This window comes from Balaenoptera physalus (assembly GCF_965194825.1).
Source record: "Balaenoptera physalus genome assembly, chromosome: 2".
NCBI classification, from domain to species: domain Eukaryota; kingdom Metazoa; phylum Chordata; class Mammalia; order Artiodactyla; family Balaenopteridae; genus Balaenoptera; species Balaenoptera physalus.
In genome coordinates, this window is record NC_138883.1 from 87151193 (window position 1) to 87163575 (window position 12383).

Consider the following 12383-nt stretch of genomic DNA (forward strand, 5'->3'; position numbering starts at 1 on the left):
TTACAGTGTTGTGTTAGTTTCTGCTGTACAACGAAGTGGCTCAGCTATATGTACACATATATTCCCTCCCTCTTGGACCTCCCTCCCACCCCCCACCTCCCCATCCCACCCATCTAGGTCATCACAGAGCACCGAGCTTAGCTCCCTGTGCTATACAGCAGGTTCCCACTAGCTATCTGTTTTACACATTGTAGTGTATATATGTCAATCCTAATCTCCCAGTTCATCCCACCCTCCCCTCCCACCCCTCCACCCCCGCCACGTCCACATGTCCGTTCTCTATGTCTGCATCTCTGTTCCTGCCCTGGAAATAGGTTCATCTGTAGCATTTTTCTATATTCCACATTTATGCATTAATATACGATATTTGTTTTTCTCTGACTTACTTCACTCTGTATGACAGACTCTAGGTCCATCCACATCTCTACAAATGACCCAATTTCGTTCCTTTTTATGGTTGAGTAATATTCCATTGTATATATGTACCACATCTTCTTTATCCACTCATCTGTCATTGGACATTTAGGTTGTTTCCATGTCTTGGCTGTTGTAAATAGTGCTGCAGTGAACATTGGGGTACATGTGTCATTTTGAATTATGGTTTTCTCAGGGTATATGCCCAATAGGGGGATTGCTGGGTCATATGGTAGTTCTGTTTTTAGTTTTTTAAGGAACCTCAGTACTGTTCTCCATAGTGACTGTATCAATTTACATTCTCACCAACAGTGCAAGAGGGTTCCCTTTTGTCTACACCCTCTCCAGCATTTATTGTTTGTAGATTTTTTGATGATGGCCGTTTTCACTGGAATGAGGTGATACCTCATTGTAGTTTTGATTTGCATTTCTCTAATGATTAGTGATGTTGAGCATCTTTTCATGTGCCTCTTGGCCATCTGTATATCTTCTTTGGAGAAATGTCTATGTAGGTCTTAACGCCCATTTTTTGATTGGGTCGTTTGTTGTTTTGATATTGAGGTGCATGAGCTGTTTGTATATTTTGGAGATTAATCCTTTGTCAGTTGCTTCGTTTGCAAATATTTTCTCCCATTCTGAGGGTTGTCTTTTCGTCTTGTTTATGGTTTCCTTTGCTGTGCAAAAGCTTTTAAGTTTCATTAGGTCCCATTTGTTTATTTTTGATTTTATTTTCGTTACTCTAGGAGGTGAGTCAAAAAAGATCTTGCTGGTTTATGTCAAAGAGTGTTTTTCCTATGTTTTCCTCTAAGGGTTTTATAGTATCTGGTCTTACATTTAGGTCTTTAATCCATTTTGAGTTTATTTTTGTGTATGGTGTCAGGAAGTGTTCTAATTTCATTCTTTTACATGTAGCTGTCCAGTTTTCCCAGCACCACTTATTGAAGAGGCTGTCTTTTCGCCATTGTATATTCTTGCCTCCTTTATCAAAAATAAGGTGACCATATGTGCATGGGTTTATCTCTGAGCTTTCTATCCTGTTCCATTGATCTATATTTCTGTTTTTGTGCCAGTACCATACTGTCTTGATTACTGTAGGTTTGTAGTATAGTGTGAAGTCTGGGAGTCTGATTCCTCCAGCTCCATTTTTCTTCCTCAAGACTGCTTTGGCTATTCAGGGTCTTCTGTGTGTCCATACAAATTTTAAGATTTTTTGTTCTAGTTCTGTGAAAATGCCATTGGTAATTTGATAGGGATTGCACTGAATCTGTAGATTGCTTTGGGTAGAATAGTCATTTTCACAATATTGATTCTTCTGATCCAAGAGCATGATATATCTCACCATCTCTATGTATAGTATCGTGTCATTTGCAAACAGTGACAGTTTTACTTCTTCTTTTCTGATTTGGATTCCTTTTATTTCTTTTTCTTGTCTGATTGCTGTGGCTAAAACTTTCAAAACTATGTTGAATAATAGTGGTGAGAGTGGGCAGTCTTGTCTGGTTCCTGATCTTAGTGGAAATGGTTTCAGTTTTTCACCATTGAGAACGATGTTGGCTGTGGGTTTGTCATATATGGCCTTAATTATGTTGAGGTAAGTTCCCTCTGTGCCTACATTCTGGAGGGTTTTTATCATAAATGGGTGTTGAATTTTGTCGAAAGCTGTTTCTGCATCTATTGAGATGATCATATGGTTGTTCTCCTTGAATTTGTTAATATGGTTTATTACACTGATTGATTTGTGTATATTGAAGAATCCTTGCCTTCCGGGGATAAACCCCACTTGATCATGGTGTATGATTCTTTTAATGTGCTTTTGAATTCTATTTGCTCGTATTTTATTTTTTGGAGGAGCGCAAGTCAGACATATCAAGTGAAAAAACCAATATGTGTAATTTTCAAGATCCATTTTTCATTTATAGTTAAGAAACTATAGACAAACTATTTGCTAGTGTTTTGTTGAGGATTTTTGCATCTATGTTCATCAGTGATATTGGCCTGTAGTTTTCTTTTTTTGTGTCATCCTTGTCTGGTTTTGGTATCAGGGTGATGGTTGCCTCGTAGAATGAGTCTGGGAGTGTTCCTCCGTCTGCTGTATTTTGGAAGAGTTTGAGAAGGACAGATGTTAGCTCTTCTCTAAATGTTTGATAGAATTCGCCTGTGAAGCCATCTGGTCCTGGACCTTTAGTTTGTTTGTTTGTTTATTTATTTATTTATTTTTGGTTGTGTTTGGTCTTCGTTGCTGCGTGCGGGCTTTCTCTAGTTGTGGCGAGCAGGGGCTACTCTTCGCTGCGGTGGTCGGACTTCTCATTGCAGCGGCTTCTCTTGTTGTGGAGCACAGGCTCTAGGTGCGCGGGCACCAGTAGTTGTGGCACGTGGGCTCAGTAGTTGTGGCTCATGGGCTCTAGAGCACAGGCTCAGTAGTTGTGGTGCACGGGCTTAGTTGCTCCGCGGCATGTGGGATCTTCCCGGACCAGGGCTTGAACCCGTGTCCCCTGCATTGGCAGGTGGATTCTTCACCACTGCTCCACCAGTGAAGTCCCTCTTGGGCCTTTATTTGCTGGAAGATTTTTAATCACAGTTTCAATTTCAGTGTTTGTGATTCATCTGTTCATATTTTCTATTTCTTCCTGGTTCAGTCTTGGAAGGTTGTGCTTTTCTAAGAATTTGTCCATTTCTTCCAGGTTGTCCATTTTATTGGCATATAGTTGCTTGTAGTAATCTCTCATGATCCTTTGTATTTCTGCAGTGTCAGTTGTTACTTCTCCTTTTTCATTTCTAATTCAGTTGATTTGAGTCTTCTCCCTTTTCTTCTTGATGTATCTGGCTAATGGTTTATCAATTTTGTTTATCTTCTCAAAGAACCAGCTTTTAGTTTTATTGATCTTTGCTATTGTTTCCTTCATTTCTTTTTCATTTATTTCTGATCTGGTCTTTATGATTTCTTTCCTTCTGCTAACTTTGGGGGGTTTTTTGTTCTTCTTTCTCTAATTGCTTTAGGTGTAAGGTTAAGTTGTTTATTTGAGATTTTTGTTGTTTCTTGAGGTGAGATTGAATTGCTATAAACTTCCCTACAGAAGTGCTTTTTTTGTGTCCCAAAGGTTTTGGGTCATCGTGTTTTCATTGTCATTTGTTTCTATGTATTCTTTTCTTTCTTCTTTTGATTTCTTCACTCAGACTGGGGGGAGGGAGTGGTACGGAATGTGGGGAGAGCCTGCGGTGGCAGAGACTGGCGTGACGTTGCAACAGTGTGAGGCATGCCATGTGTTCTCCCATGGAAGTTGTCCCTGGATCACGGGACCTTACAGTGGCGGGCTGCACAGGCTCCCGGGAGGGGAGGTATGGATAGTGACCTGTGTTTGCACACAGGCTTCTTGATGGCTGCAGCAGCAGCCTTAGCATTTCATGCCCATCTCTGGTGTCCCTGCTGATAGCTGTGGCTCGCATCTGTCTCTGGAGCTCGTTTAGGTGGTGCTCTGAATCGTCTCTCCTCGCGCACCCTGAAACAATGGTCTCTTGCCTTTTAGGCAGGTCCAGACTTTTTCCTGGACTCCCTTCCGGCTAGCTGTGGTGCACTAGCCCCCTTCAGGCTGTGTTCACGCAGCCAACCCCAGTTCTCTCCCTGGGATCTGAACTCTGAAGCCCGAGCCTCAGCTCCCAGCTCCCGCCCACCCCGGCGTGTGAGCAGACAAGCCTCTCAGGCTGGTGAGTGCTGTCAGCACTGATCCTCTTTGCAGGAATCTCTCTGCTTTGCCCTCTCCACCCGTGTTGCTCTGCTCTCCTCTCCTCCGTGGCTCTGAAGCTTCCCCCCCCGCCTCCAATCCCCACCAGTGAAGGGGCTTCCTACTGTGTGGAAACTTTTCCTACTTCACAGCTCCCTCGCAGAGGTACAGGTCCCGTCCCTATTCTTCTGTCTTTGCTTTTCCTTTTTTCTTTTGCCCTACCAAGGTACGTGGGGAGTTTCTTGCCTTTTGGAAAGTCTGAGGTCTTCTGCCAGTGTTCAGTATGTGTTCTATAGGAACTGTTCCACATGTAGATGTAGTTTTGATGTATTTGTGGGGAGGAAGGTGATCTCCACGTCTTACTCCTCCACCATCTTTCCTCATTTCTTTTTATTTTTTATTTTATTCTGCAGCAGTGATTTCCACCATTCTTTCTTCCAGCTCGCTCATTCTTTCTTCTGCCTCAGTTATTCTGTTGGTGCTTCCTTCTAGTGTATTTTTCATTTCAGTTATTGTATTGTCCACTTCTGTTTGTTTGTTGTTTAGTTCTTCTAGGTCTTTGTTAAACATTTCTTGTATCTTCTGAATCTGTACGTCCATTCTTTTTCTGAGATCTTGGATAATCTATACTATCATTACTCTGAATTCTTTTTCAGGTAGATTGCCTTTCTCCACTTCATTTAATTGTTCTTCTGGGGTTTTATCATGTTCCTTAGTGTGGGATATGTTTCTCTGCCGTCTCATTTTGTCTAACTTCCTGTGATTGTGGTGTTCATTCTGCAGGCTGCAGGGTTGTATTGCTTCTTCCTTCTGCTGCCTGCTCCCTGGTGGATGAGGCTGTCTAAGAGGCTTGTGCAGGCTTTCTGGTGGGAGGGACTGGTTACTGCCCACTGGGGTGTGGAGCTGGGTCTTGTCCCTCTGTTGGGCAGGGCTGGGTCATGCTGTGTGTTTAGTGGGCAGCTTTGTGCTCAGGAATACTTTAAGTAACCTGTCTGCTGATGGGTGGGGCTGTGTCCTGCCCTGTTGGTTGTTTGGCCATGGGGTCCCAGTAATGGAAGCTTCAGGTTGTTGGGTGGGGCCAGGTCTTGGTGAGAAATTGGTGGCCTCCAGGAAGGCTCACACTGATGAGTACTCCCCAGAACTACTGCCACCAGTGTCTTTGTCCCTGCAGTGAGCCACAGCCACTCCTGCCTCCACTGGAGACCCTCCATTATTGGCAGGTAGGGCTGGCACAGTCTCTTTTGAGGTCACTGCTTTTTTCCCTGAGTCCTGGTGCGCATGAGACCTTGTGTGTGCCCTCCAAGAGTGGAATTTCTGTTTCCCCAGTCCTGTGGAATTCCTGTGATCAAACTGGCCTTCAAAGCCAGGTTCTCTGGGGACTTCTTCTCCTGTTGCCAGAAACCCAGGCTGTAGATGCTGATGTGGGGTTCTCCCTCCTGTGGGAGAACTTCTGTGGTATAATTATTTTCCAGTTTGTGAGTCATCCACCTGGCAGGTATGGGATTTGATTTTATTGCGACTGTGCCCCTTGTACCATCTCCTTGTGGCTTCTTCTTTGTCTTTGGATGTAGGGTATCTTTTCGTAGCTTCCAGAGTGTTTTTGTTGATGGTTGTTCAGCAGTTAGTTGTGATTTTGGTGTTTACGTAAAAAGAGGTGAGCTCACTTCCTTCTACTCTGCCATCTTGTCTTTTCGTCCGGAAACTCCAGTCTTAGTGAGACAGGTGTAATCTGGTCAGCAACAACTCCATGAATCTGGGATTATATCTGAGTAAACTGGATGCTTGTTGGTCCTTTTAAGAAAGTGTCCCTGGAAAAGGTGTGAGTAGTAATCACAGAAGGTTCTCAAGAGCACCACTCACCTTGTGCTGTTTATTACAATGGATATGACTCAAGAACAGCCAGCTGGGATAGATGCATCAGGCAAGGCATGGGGAAAGGGCACAGAGCTTCCATCTCTCTCTGAGAGCATCACTCTTCTAGCATCTCTCTGTGTTCACTGTCTCAGAAGTTCCTAATTTGCTTTTCCTTTGATGGATAACTTCCCAGGGTACATAATTCTAGGTTGGGTTTTACTTTTCTCTCTACACTCTAAATATTTTCACTCTCTCCTTGCCTGCATGGTTTCTGAGAAGACAGATTTAATTTCTATCTTTGTTCTCTGTAGGTGAAGTGGTTTTTTCCTTCTGGCTCCTTTCAGGATTTTATCTTTGATTTTTCTGTAGTTTGGAAATGAATTGCCTAGTTGTAGGTTTTCTTTGTTTGTTTTCGTTTTTGTTTTTGCATTTACCTTGCTTGATGTTCTCTGAGCTTTCTAGATCTGTGGTTTGGTGTCTGACACTAATTTGGGGGAATTTTCAGTTATTATTTCAAATATTTCTTCTATTACTTTTTTTCTTCTCTTTCTTGTATTCCCATTATTTATATGTTATACTTTTTTAGTTATCTACGTTCTTGGTTATTCTGTTCTGTTTTTTGTCTTTTTCTCCTTGCTTTTCAGTTTTAGAGATTCCTGTTGAGATATCCCCAAGGTCAGAGATTCTTTCTTCAGCCATGTCTAAGTCTATTACTGAGCCCATCAAAGGCGTTCTTCATTTCTATTATAGTGTTTTTGATCTCTGGCATTTCTTTTTGGTTCTTTCTTAGTATTTACATCCCCCTGTTGACATTGCTTATCTGTTCTTTCATGGTGTGTATTTTATCCATTGGAGCCCTTAGCATGTTAATCACAGTTGTTTTAAATTCTTAGTGTGATAATTTCAACATTTCTGCCATGTCTGGTTTTGAAGCTTGCTGTGTTTCTTTAAATTGTGTTTTTTGCTTTTCAGTGTGTCTTGTAATTTTTTCTTGATAACTGGACATGATGTACCAAGAAAAAGTAACTGTTATAAATAGGTCTTTAGCAATGTGGTGGTGAGATGTTGGGGGAGGGGAGCATTCTGTAGTCTTGTTATTAGTTCTCAGTCTCTGACTGAACCTATGTCTTTGGACTGTGAACTTCACAAGTGTTTTAGTTTTTTCGTCTCTCCTTAGGTTGGACAAGATGGCAAGAGTGGGCTGCTGTTGGGTATTTCCCTTCGCCAGGTCAGTTAGCCTCTGACGATACCCTAGCAGGTTAGGCTCTGGTTAACTAATTTCTCCTGAGGGCAGGCCTGTTAAGAAGAACAGAGTGCTCTGGCCTATCTCAAAATTCTTCCTTTTCTCCTCCCTCTGCTAGAAGCATGAGGAGATTTTTCTCTGATATTTACTTTGAGGGCCTGGTCAAGCTCCTGGATATAAATCTTACAAAATTGTGGGGGTGAGGCCCCCTTGAGGTTTCTTTTTTTTTTAAGATTTTATTTTTAGAGCAGTTTTAGTTTCACAGCAAAATTGAGAGTAAGTTACAGAGATTTCCATCCCCTGCCCGACACATGCATAGCTTCTCCCATTATCAGAATCACTCACCAGAGTGGTACGTTTGTTACGAAGGATGAACCTACCTTGATACATCATAATCACCCCAGATCTGTAGTTTACCTTAGGGTTCACTCTTGGTGTTGTTCATTCTTTGGGTTTGTACAAATGTATAATGACATATATCTATCATTATAATGTACAGAGTATTTCACTGCCCTAAAATCCTCTGTGCTCTGCTTTTTCATCCCTTATCACCCTCACCCCTTGCAATCACTGGTCTTTTTTGTCTCCATAGTTTTGCCTTTTCCTGAATGTCAGTCATGTATTTGGAATCATACAGTATGTAGTCTCATTCAGGTTGGCTGCTTTTTTTAGTAATATGCATTTAAGGTTCCCCCATGTCTTTTCATGGCTTAATAGCTCATTTATTTTTTAAAAAATATTTTTATTATGGATCTTTTGTTATTTAGATCATTTCAGCAAAAAGATTAAGGCTAAATTACAATGGAACTGCCATTGACTAAGTAATGTGAGAGATCTACTTTTCTCCAACTACCAGTCTTTTTACTTTTTTCAGAGTTCAGTCACCACAGGTCAAATTCTTTTGGAGATAAATGTCAGTTTTAATAATATATGATATCAGGCTTTAGTTCTGTTTACAGTGCTATAAATATCGTTGTGACAAAAGATTTAGAGGACTTTGAAATTGGCACATTACTTATAATATTTTAATACTATAAAAGTTAATAATGAATGTTAAATTTACCAAAGACTTCTGGAGGAATCTTTGGTAAATTTAACCAGTATTTAACCAAGTATATAACAAGTATACTTGGTTTTGTTTTATACCTCATTGTTAAGCTAAAGTGGTAAAATTTAAGTTAAAAGGAACTAGTTACAGTCTTTTTAAGGCCATGGGCCAGAGATCATTTCAAATTTTTGGTCTTCATATTAGGTTTCATAGTAGTACAGTTTAAGTGTAGTTGATTTACAATATTATATTATTTTCAGGTGTACAACATGGTGATTTAAAATTTTTATAGATTATACTCTATTTATAGTTACTATATAATGATGGCTGTATTCCCTGTGCTATAAATATATCCTTGTAGCTTATTTATTTTGTACAAAGTGGTTTGTACCTCTTAACCTCCTACCCCTATCTTGCCCCTCCCCTCTTCCCTCCCACTGGTAACCACTAGTTTGTTCTCTATATCTGTGAGTCTGTTTCTGTTTTGTTATATTCATTCGTTTTATGCTTTAGATTCCACATGTAGGTGATAACGTAACAGTATTTGTCTTTTTCTGACTGATTTATTTCACTAAGCATAATAGCCTCCAGTTTCAGTCATGTTGTTGCAAATGGGAAAACTTCACTTTTTTATGGCTATGTAGTATTACATTGTACACATATATATATATATATATATATATATATATATATATATATATACACACACATATATATATACCACATCTTCTTTATCCATTCATCTGTTGATGAACTTTTAGGTTGCTTCCATATCTTGTCTATTATAAAAAATGCTGCTATGAACATTGGGGTGCATTTTTTTTTTTTTTTTTTTTTTTGGCTGCACTGGGTCTTTGTTGCTGCGTGCAGGCTTTCTCTAGTTGCAGTGAGCGAGGGCTACTCTTTGTTGCAGTGCATGGGCTTCTCATTGCGGTGGCTTCTCTTGTTGCGGAGCATGGGCTCTAGGTACACGGGCTTTGGTAGTTGCAGCACACTAGCTCAGTAGTTGTGGCACGCGGGCCCTAGAGCATGTGGGCTTCAGTAGGTGTGGTGCATGGGCTCAATACTTGCGGTGCACTCATGGGCTCTAGGGTGCATGGGCTTCAGTAGTTGTGTCGCGCAGACTCAGTAGTTGTGGCTCACGAGCTCTAGAGCACAGTGTCAGTTGTTGTGGTGCACCCTGATGATCTAACCTTTTCATTTGTGCCTGTTGGCCATCTCTATGTCTTCTTTGGGTCCTCTGCCCATTGTTTAATCAGATTATTTTGTTTTTGATGTTGAGTTGTATGAGCTGTTTATATATTTTGGATATTAATCTGTTCTTGGACATATCATTTGCACAAATCTTCTTCCCTTCAGTCAGTTGCCTTTTCATTTTGTTGATGGTTTCCTTTGTTTTGCAAAAGCTTTTAAGTTTGATTAGGTCCCATTTGTTTATTTTTTGCTTTTGTTGCTCTTGCCTGAGGAGACACATCCAAAAAATATTGCCAAGACCAATGTCAAAGAGTGTAGTACCTGTGTTTTCTTCTAGGAGTTTTATGGTTTCAGGTCTTACATTAAAGCCTTTAATCCATTTTGAGTCTGTTTTTGTATATGGTGTGAGAAATATTCTAGTTCCATTCTTTTACATGTAGCTGTCTAGTTTTCCCTGGAGTTTTTAACTCTCAGACTTGTGTACACTGAACCTCCAGCAATTGGTCAATTACAGTTCAGGCTTTCCTACCCTGGTGCTGGTTCCCATGATGGTTTCCATTTCTAAGTCTGCTCCAATAAGCCGTGACTTCTTGCATTTGCCTGTCTGTCTCTCCAATATTAGGCTCAGCAGTTTCTACTGTGCCCTCATTTCTCTTAAGGATCCTAGAAGAGTTGATTTTTCAGTCTGTTCAGCTTTTTACTTGATAAGACAGTGCAGTGACTTTCAAGCTCTTTAAATTTGGAACTGGAAACTGGAAGTTCTGAACTACTTTTTTAAAATAAAAAAATAATGCATAAAAAAGTAGGGTATATATATGATTTTAAAAAGTAAACTATATGGAAGGCCATGCAATGAAACATTTAAGTCTCTTTCCTATCCTAGACCTTAGTTCTCCAGGCCTTTTCCCTAGAGAAAACCACTGTTAATAGATTCATGTGTATTCTTCCATAGGTAATCTCAGCAATTACAAATGTATGTGTATATATTTTGTAAAAAAGCAAATGGAACCATATTCAACATGTGCTGGACCTTGTTTTTGCTTCTTGTATCTTAGAGTTCATGTCATATCAGCACACAAAAATCTATTTCTTTTTTTATGACTGCATAATATTCTGCTAGATATGTATGTCATAATTTATTTAACACCCCTCACCTCCTCATGATGAACATTTATGATGTTTCCAGGCTTTTAATTAAAATCAGTGTAGGGACTTCACTGGTGGTCCAGTGGGTGAGACTCCATGGTTCCATGGCAGGGGGCACGGGTTTGATCCTGGGTTGGGAAAGTTCCACATGCTGCACAGTGTGGCGAAGAAAAAAAAAAAATCAGTGTAGCCATGTATATACATCTTTGCAATGTGTGAATATATCTGTGAGATAGATTACTAGACGTTGTTTCCTTGATATTAATAAATACATATAACTTTTATGAGTATAACATGATTTTTTCCCCCACTCCTTTAGAAAGAAGCCTAAGAAGAAAGAAAATGGGACTGGATGTAGAAGGTCAATGCGATTACTAAAAGTTGATCCTTCAGGAGTTTCATTACCAGCAACTCCAACCCAGCCAATATTAGTAGCAGATGAAAATGTAAGAAAGAGTGCAAATACAATATATTAACCAATAAAATACTCAAAAATTTGAAGTGTTTGAAAGTAGAGTAAAAAGTCATTAAATTGTGTTTAATTTGTACTTCATTAATTTAATACTTGGCTGTTGTATGGTTTAATGAGTAAGATTTCAAACTCGTAAAAGACTGGCTTGGATTGTATATTTCTGCAGACTTACCCTGTGTGGGATTGTGGGTAAATTCCTTAGTCTTTCTGAGCCCCAGTTTCCCCATTTTTAAAATGGCAACAATAGCAGAAACCTCTCAAAGAGGTGTTGTGAGGGATAAATGAAATAGTATCTATAAAGTTTCTTACATTATATTAAGGACTTAGTAAGCAATAAATGGTAGTTATTAATATTATTAGAAATAAATAATATATGTCAATAGTGATGGGGTTCTCTTACTGTAGTTTAATTTTATGCTATCAGTGAGTGGAAAGAGTTTTATTTACCAAATTTATTGTCTAAATAAGATTATGAGTATATTTTTTATTCAGGAGCACCTACTGTTTTTAATACTTTGTATCTAAGTGCTTAATTATAAATTGGAAGATTAGCCTGGTGCATTGAGAGCTAATTGCAAATTAAGTTGCTAGGGGAAGAGTAGCTTTCAAATTTTTTTGAAGCCTCTGTCCATCCATGATAAGAAATACATTTACATTGAACCCATTCCACACACACACACACACACACACACACACACACACACACAACTGAAACAAAACTTTTGTGAAATGATATTTATCCTTACTACATGTGATACACTTTTGTATTTCCTAGTCTGTTCTTTTCTCATTCACTAAAACACACTGTTGGTTGTAATGTATTAAAATGATTTCACGACCTATGGGTTACAACCTGTGATTTAAAAAACACTGACATACAGAAAGAGAAAGACAAATATCATATGATATCACTTAATATGTGGAATCTAAAATATGGCACAAATGAACCTATCTACAAAACAGAAACTCACAGAAATTGAGAACAGACTTGTGGTTGCCAAGGGGGGAGGCGGTGGGGGAGGGAAGGACTGGGAGTTTGGGATTAGTAGATGTAAACTATTATATATAGGATGGGTAAACAACAAGGTCCTACTGTATAGCACAGGGAACTATATTCAGTATCCTGTGATAAACCATAATGGAAAAGAATATAAAAAAGAATGTCTATATGTGTATAACTGAGTCACTTTGCTGTACAGCAGAGATGGACACAACATTGTAAATCAACTATGCTTCAATTTAAAAAATAAAAAATAAAAAACACTGACATAGAGTAATAACTTTGAGGTATGA

At 39.4% G+C, this 12383-nt stretch overlaps 1 protein-coding gene across 6 annotated transcripts in view; it reads left to right on the top strand.

The window, feature by feature from the left end:
- Positions 1 to 12383, top strand: part of WDR76 (WD repeat domain 76) — a 68684-nt gene that overhangs the window by 24456 nt on the left and 31845 nt on the right. For all 6 annotated transcript variants that reach the window (XM_082450096.1, XM_082450098.1, XM_082450099.1 and 3 more), the window contains one exon: positions 10938 to 11064. In XM_082450096.1, the coding sequence (XP_082306222.1) occupies positions 10938 to 11064 (127 nt within the window). The remainder of the gene's footprint in view (positions 1 to 10937; positions 11065 to 12383) is intronic.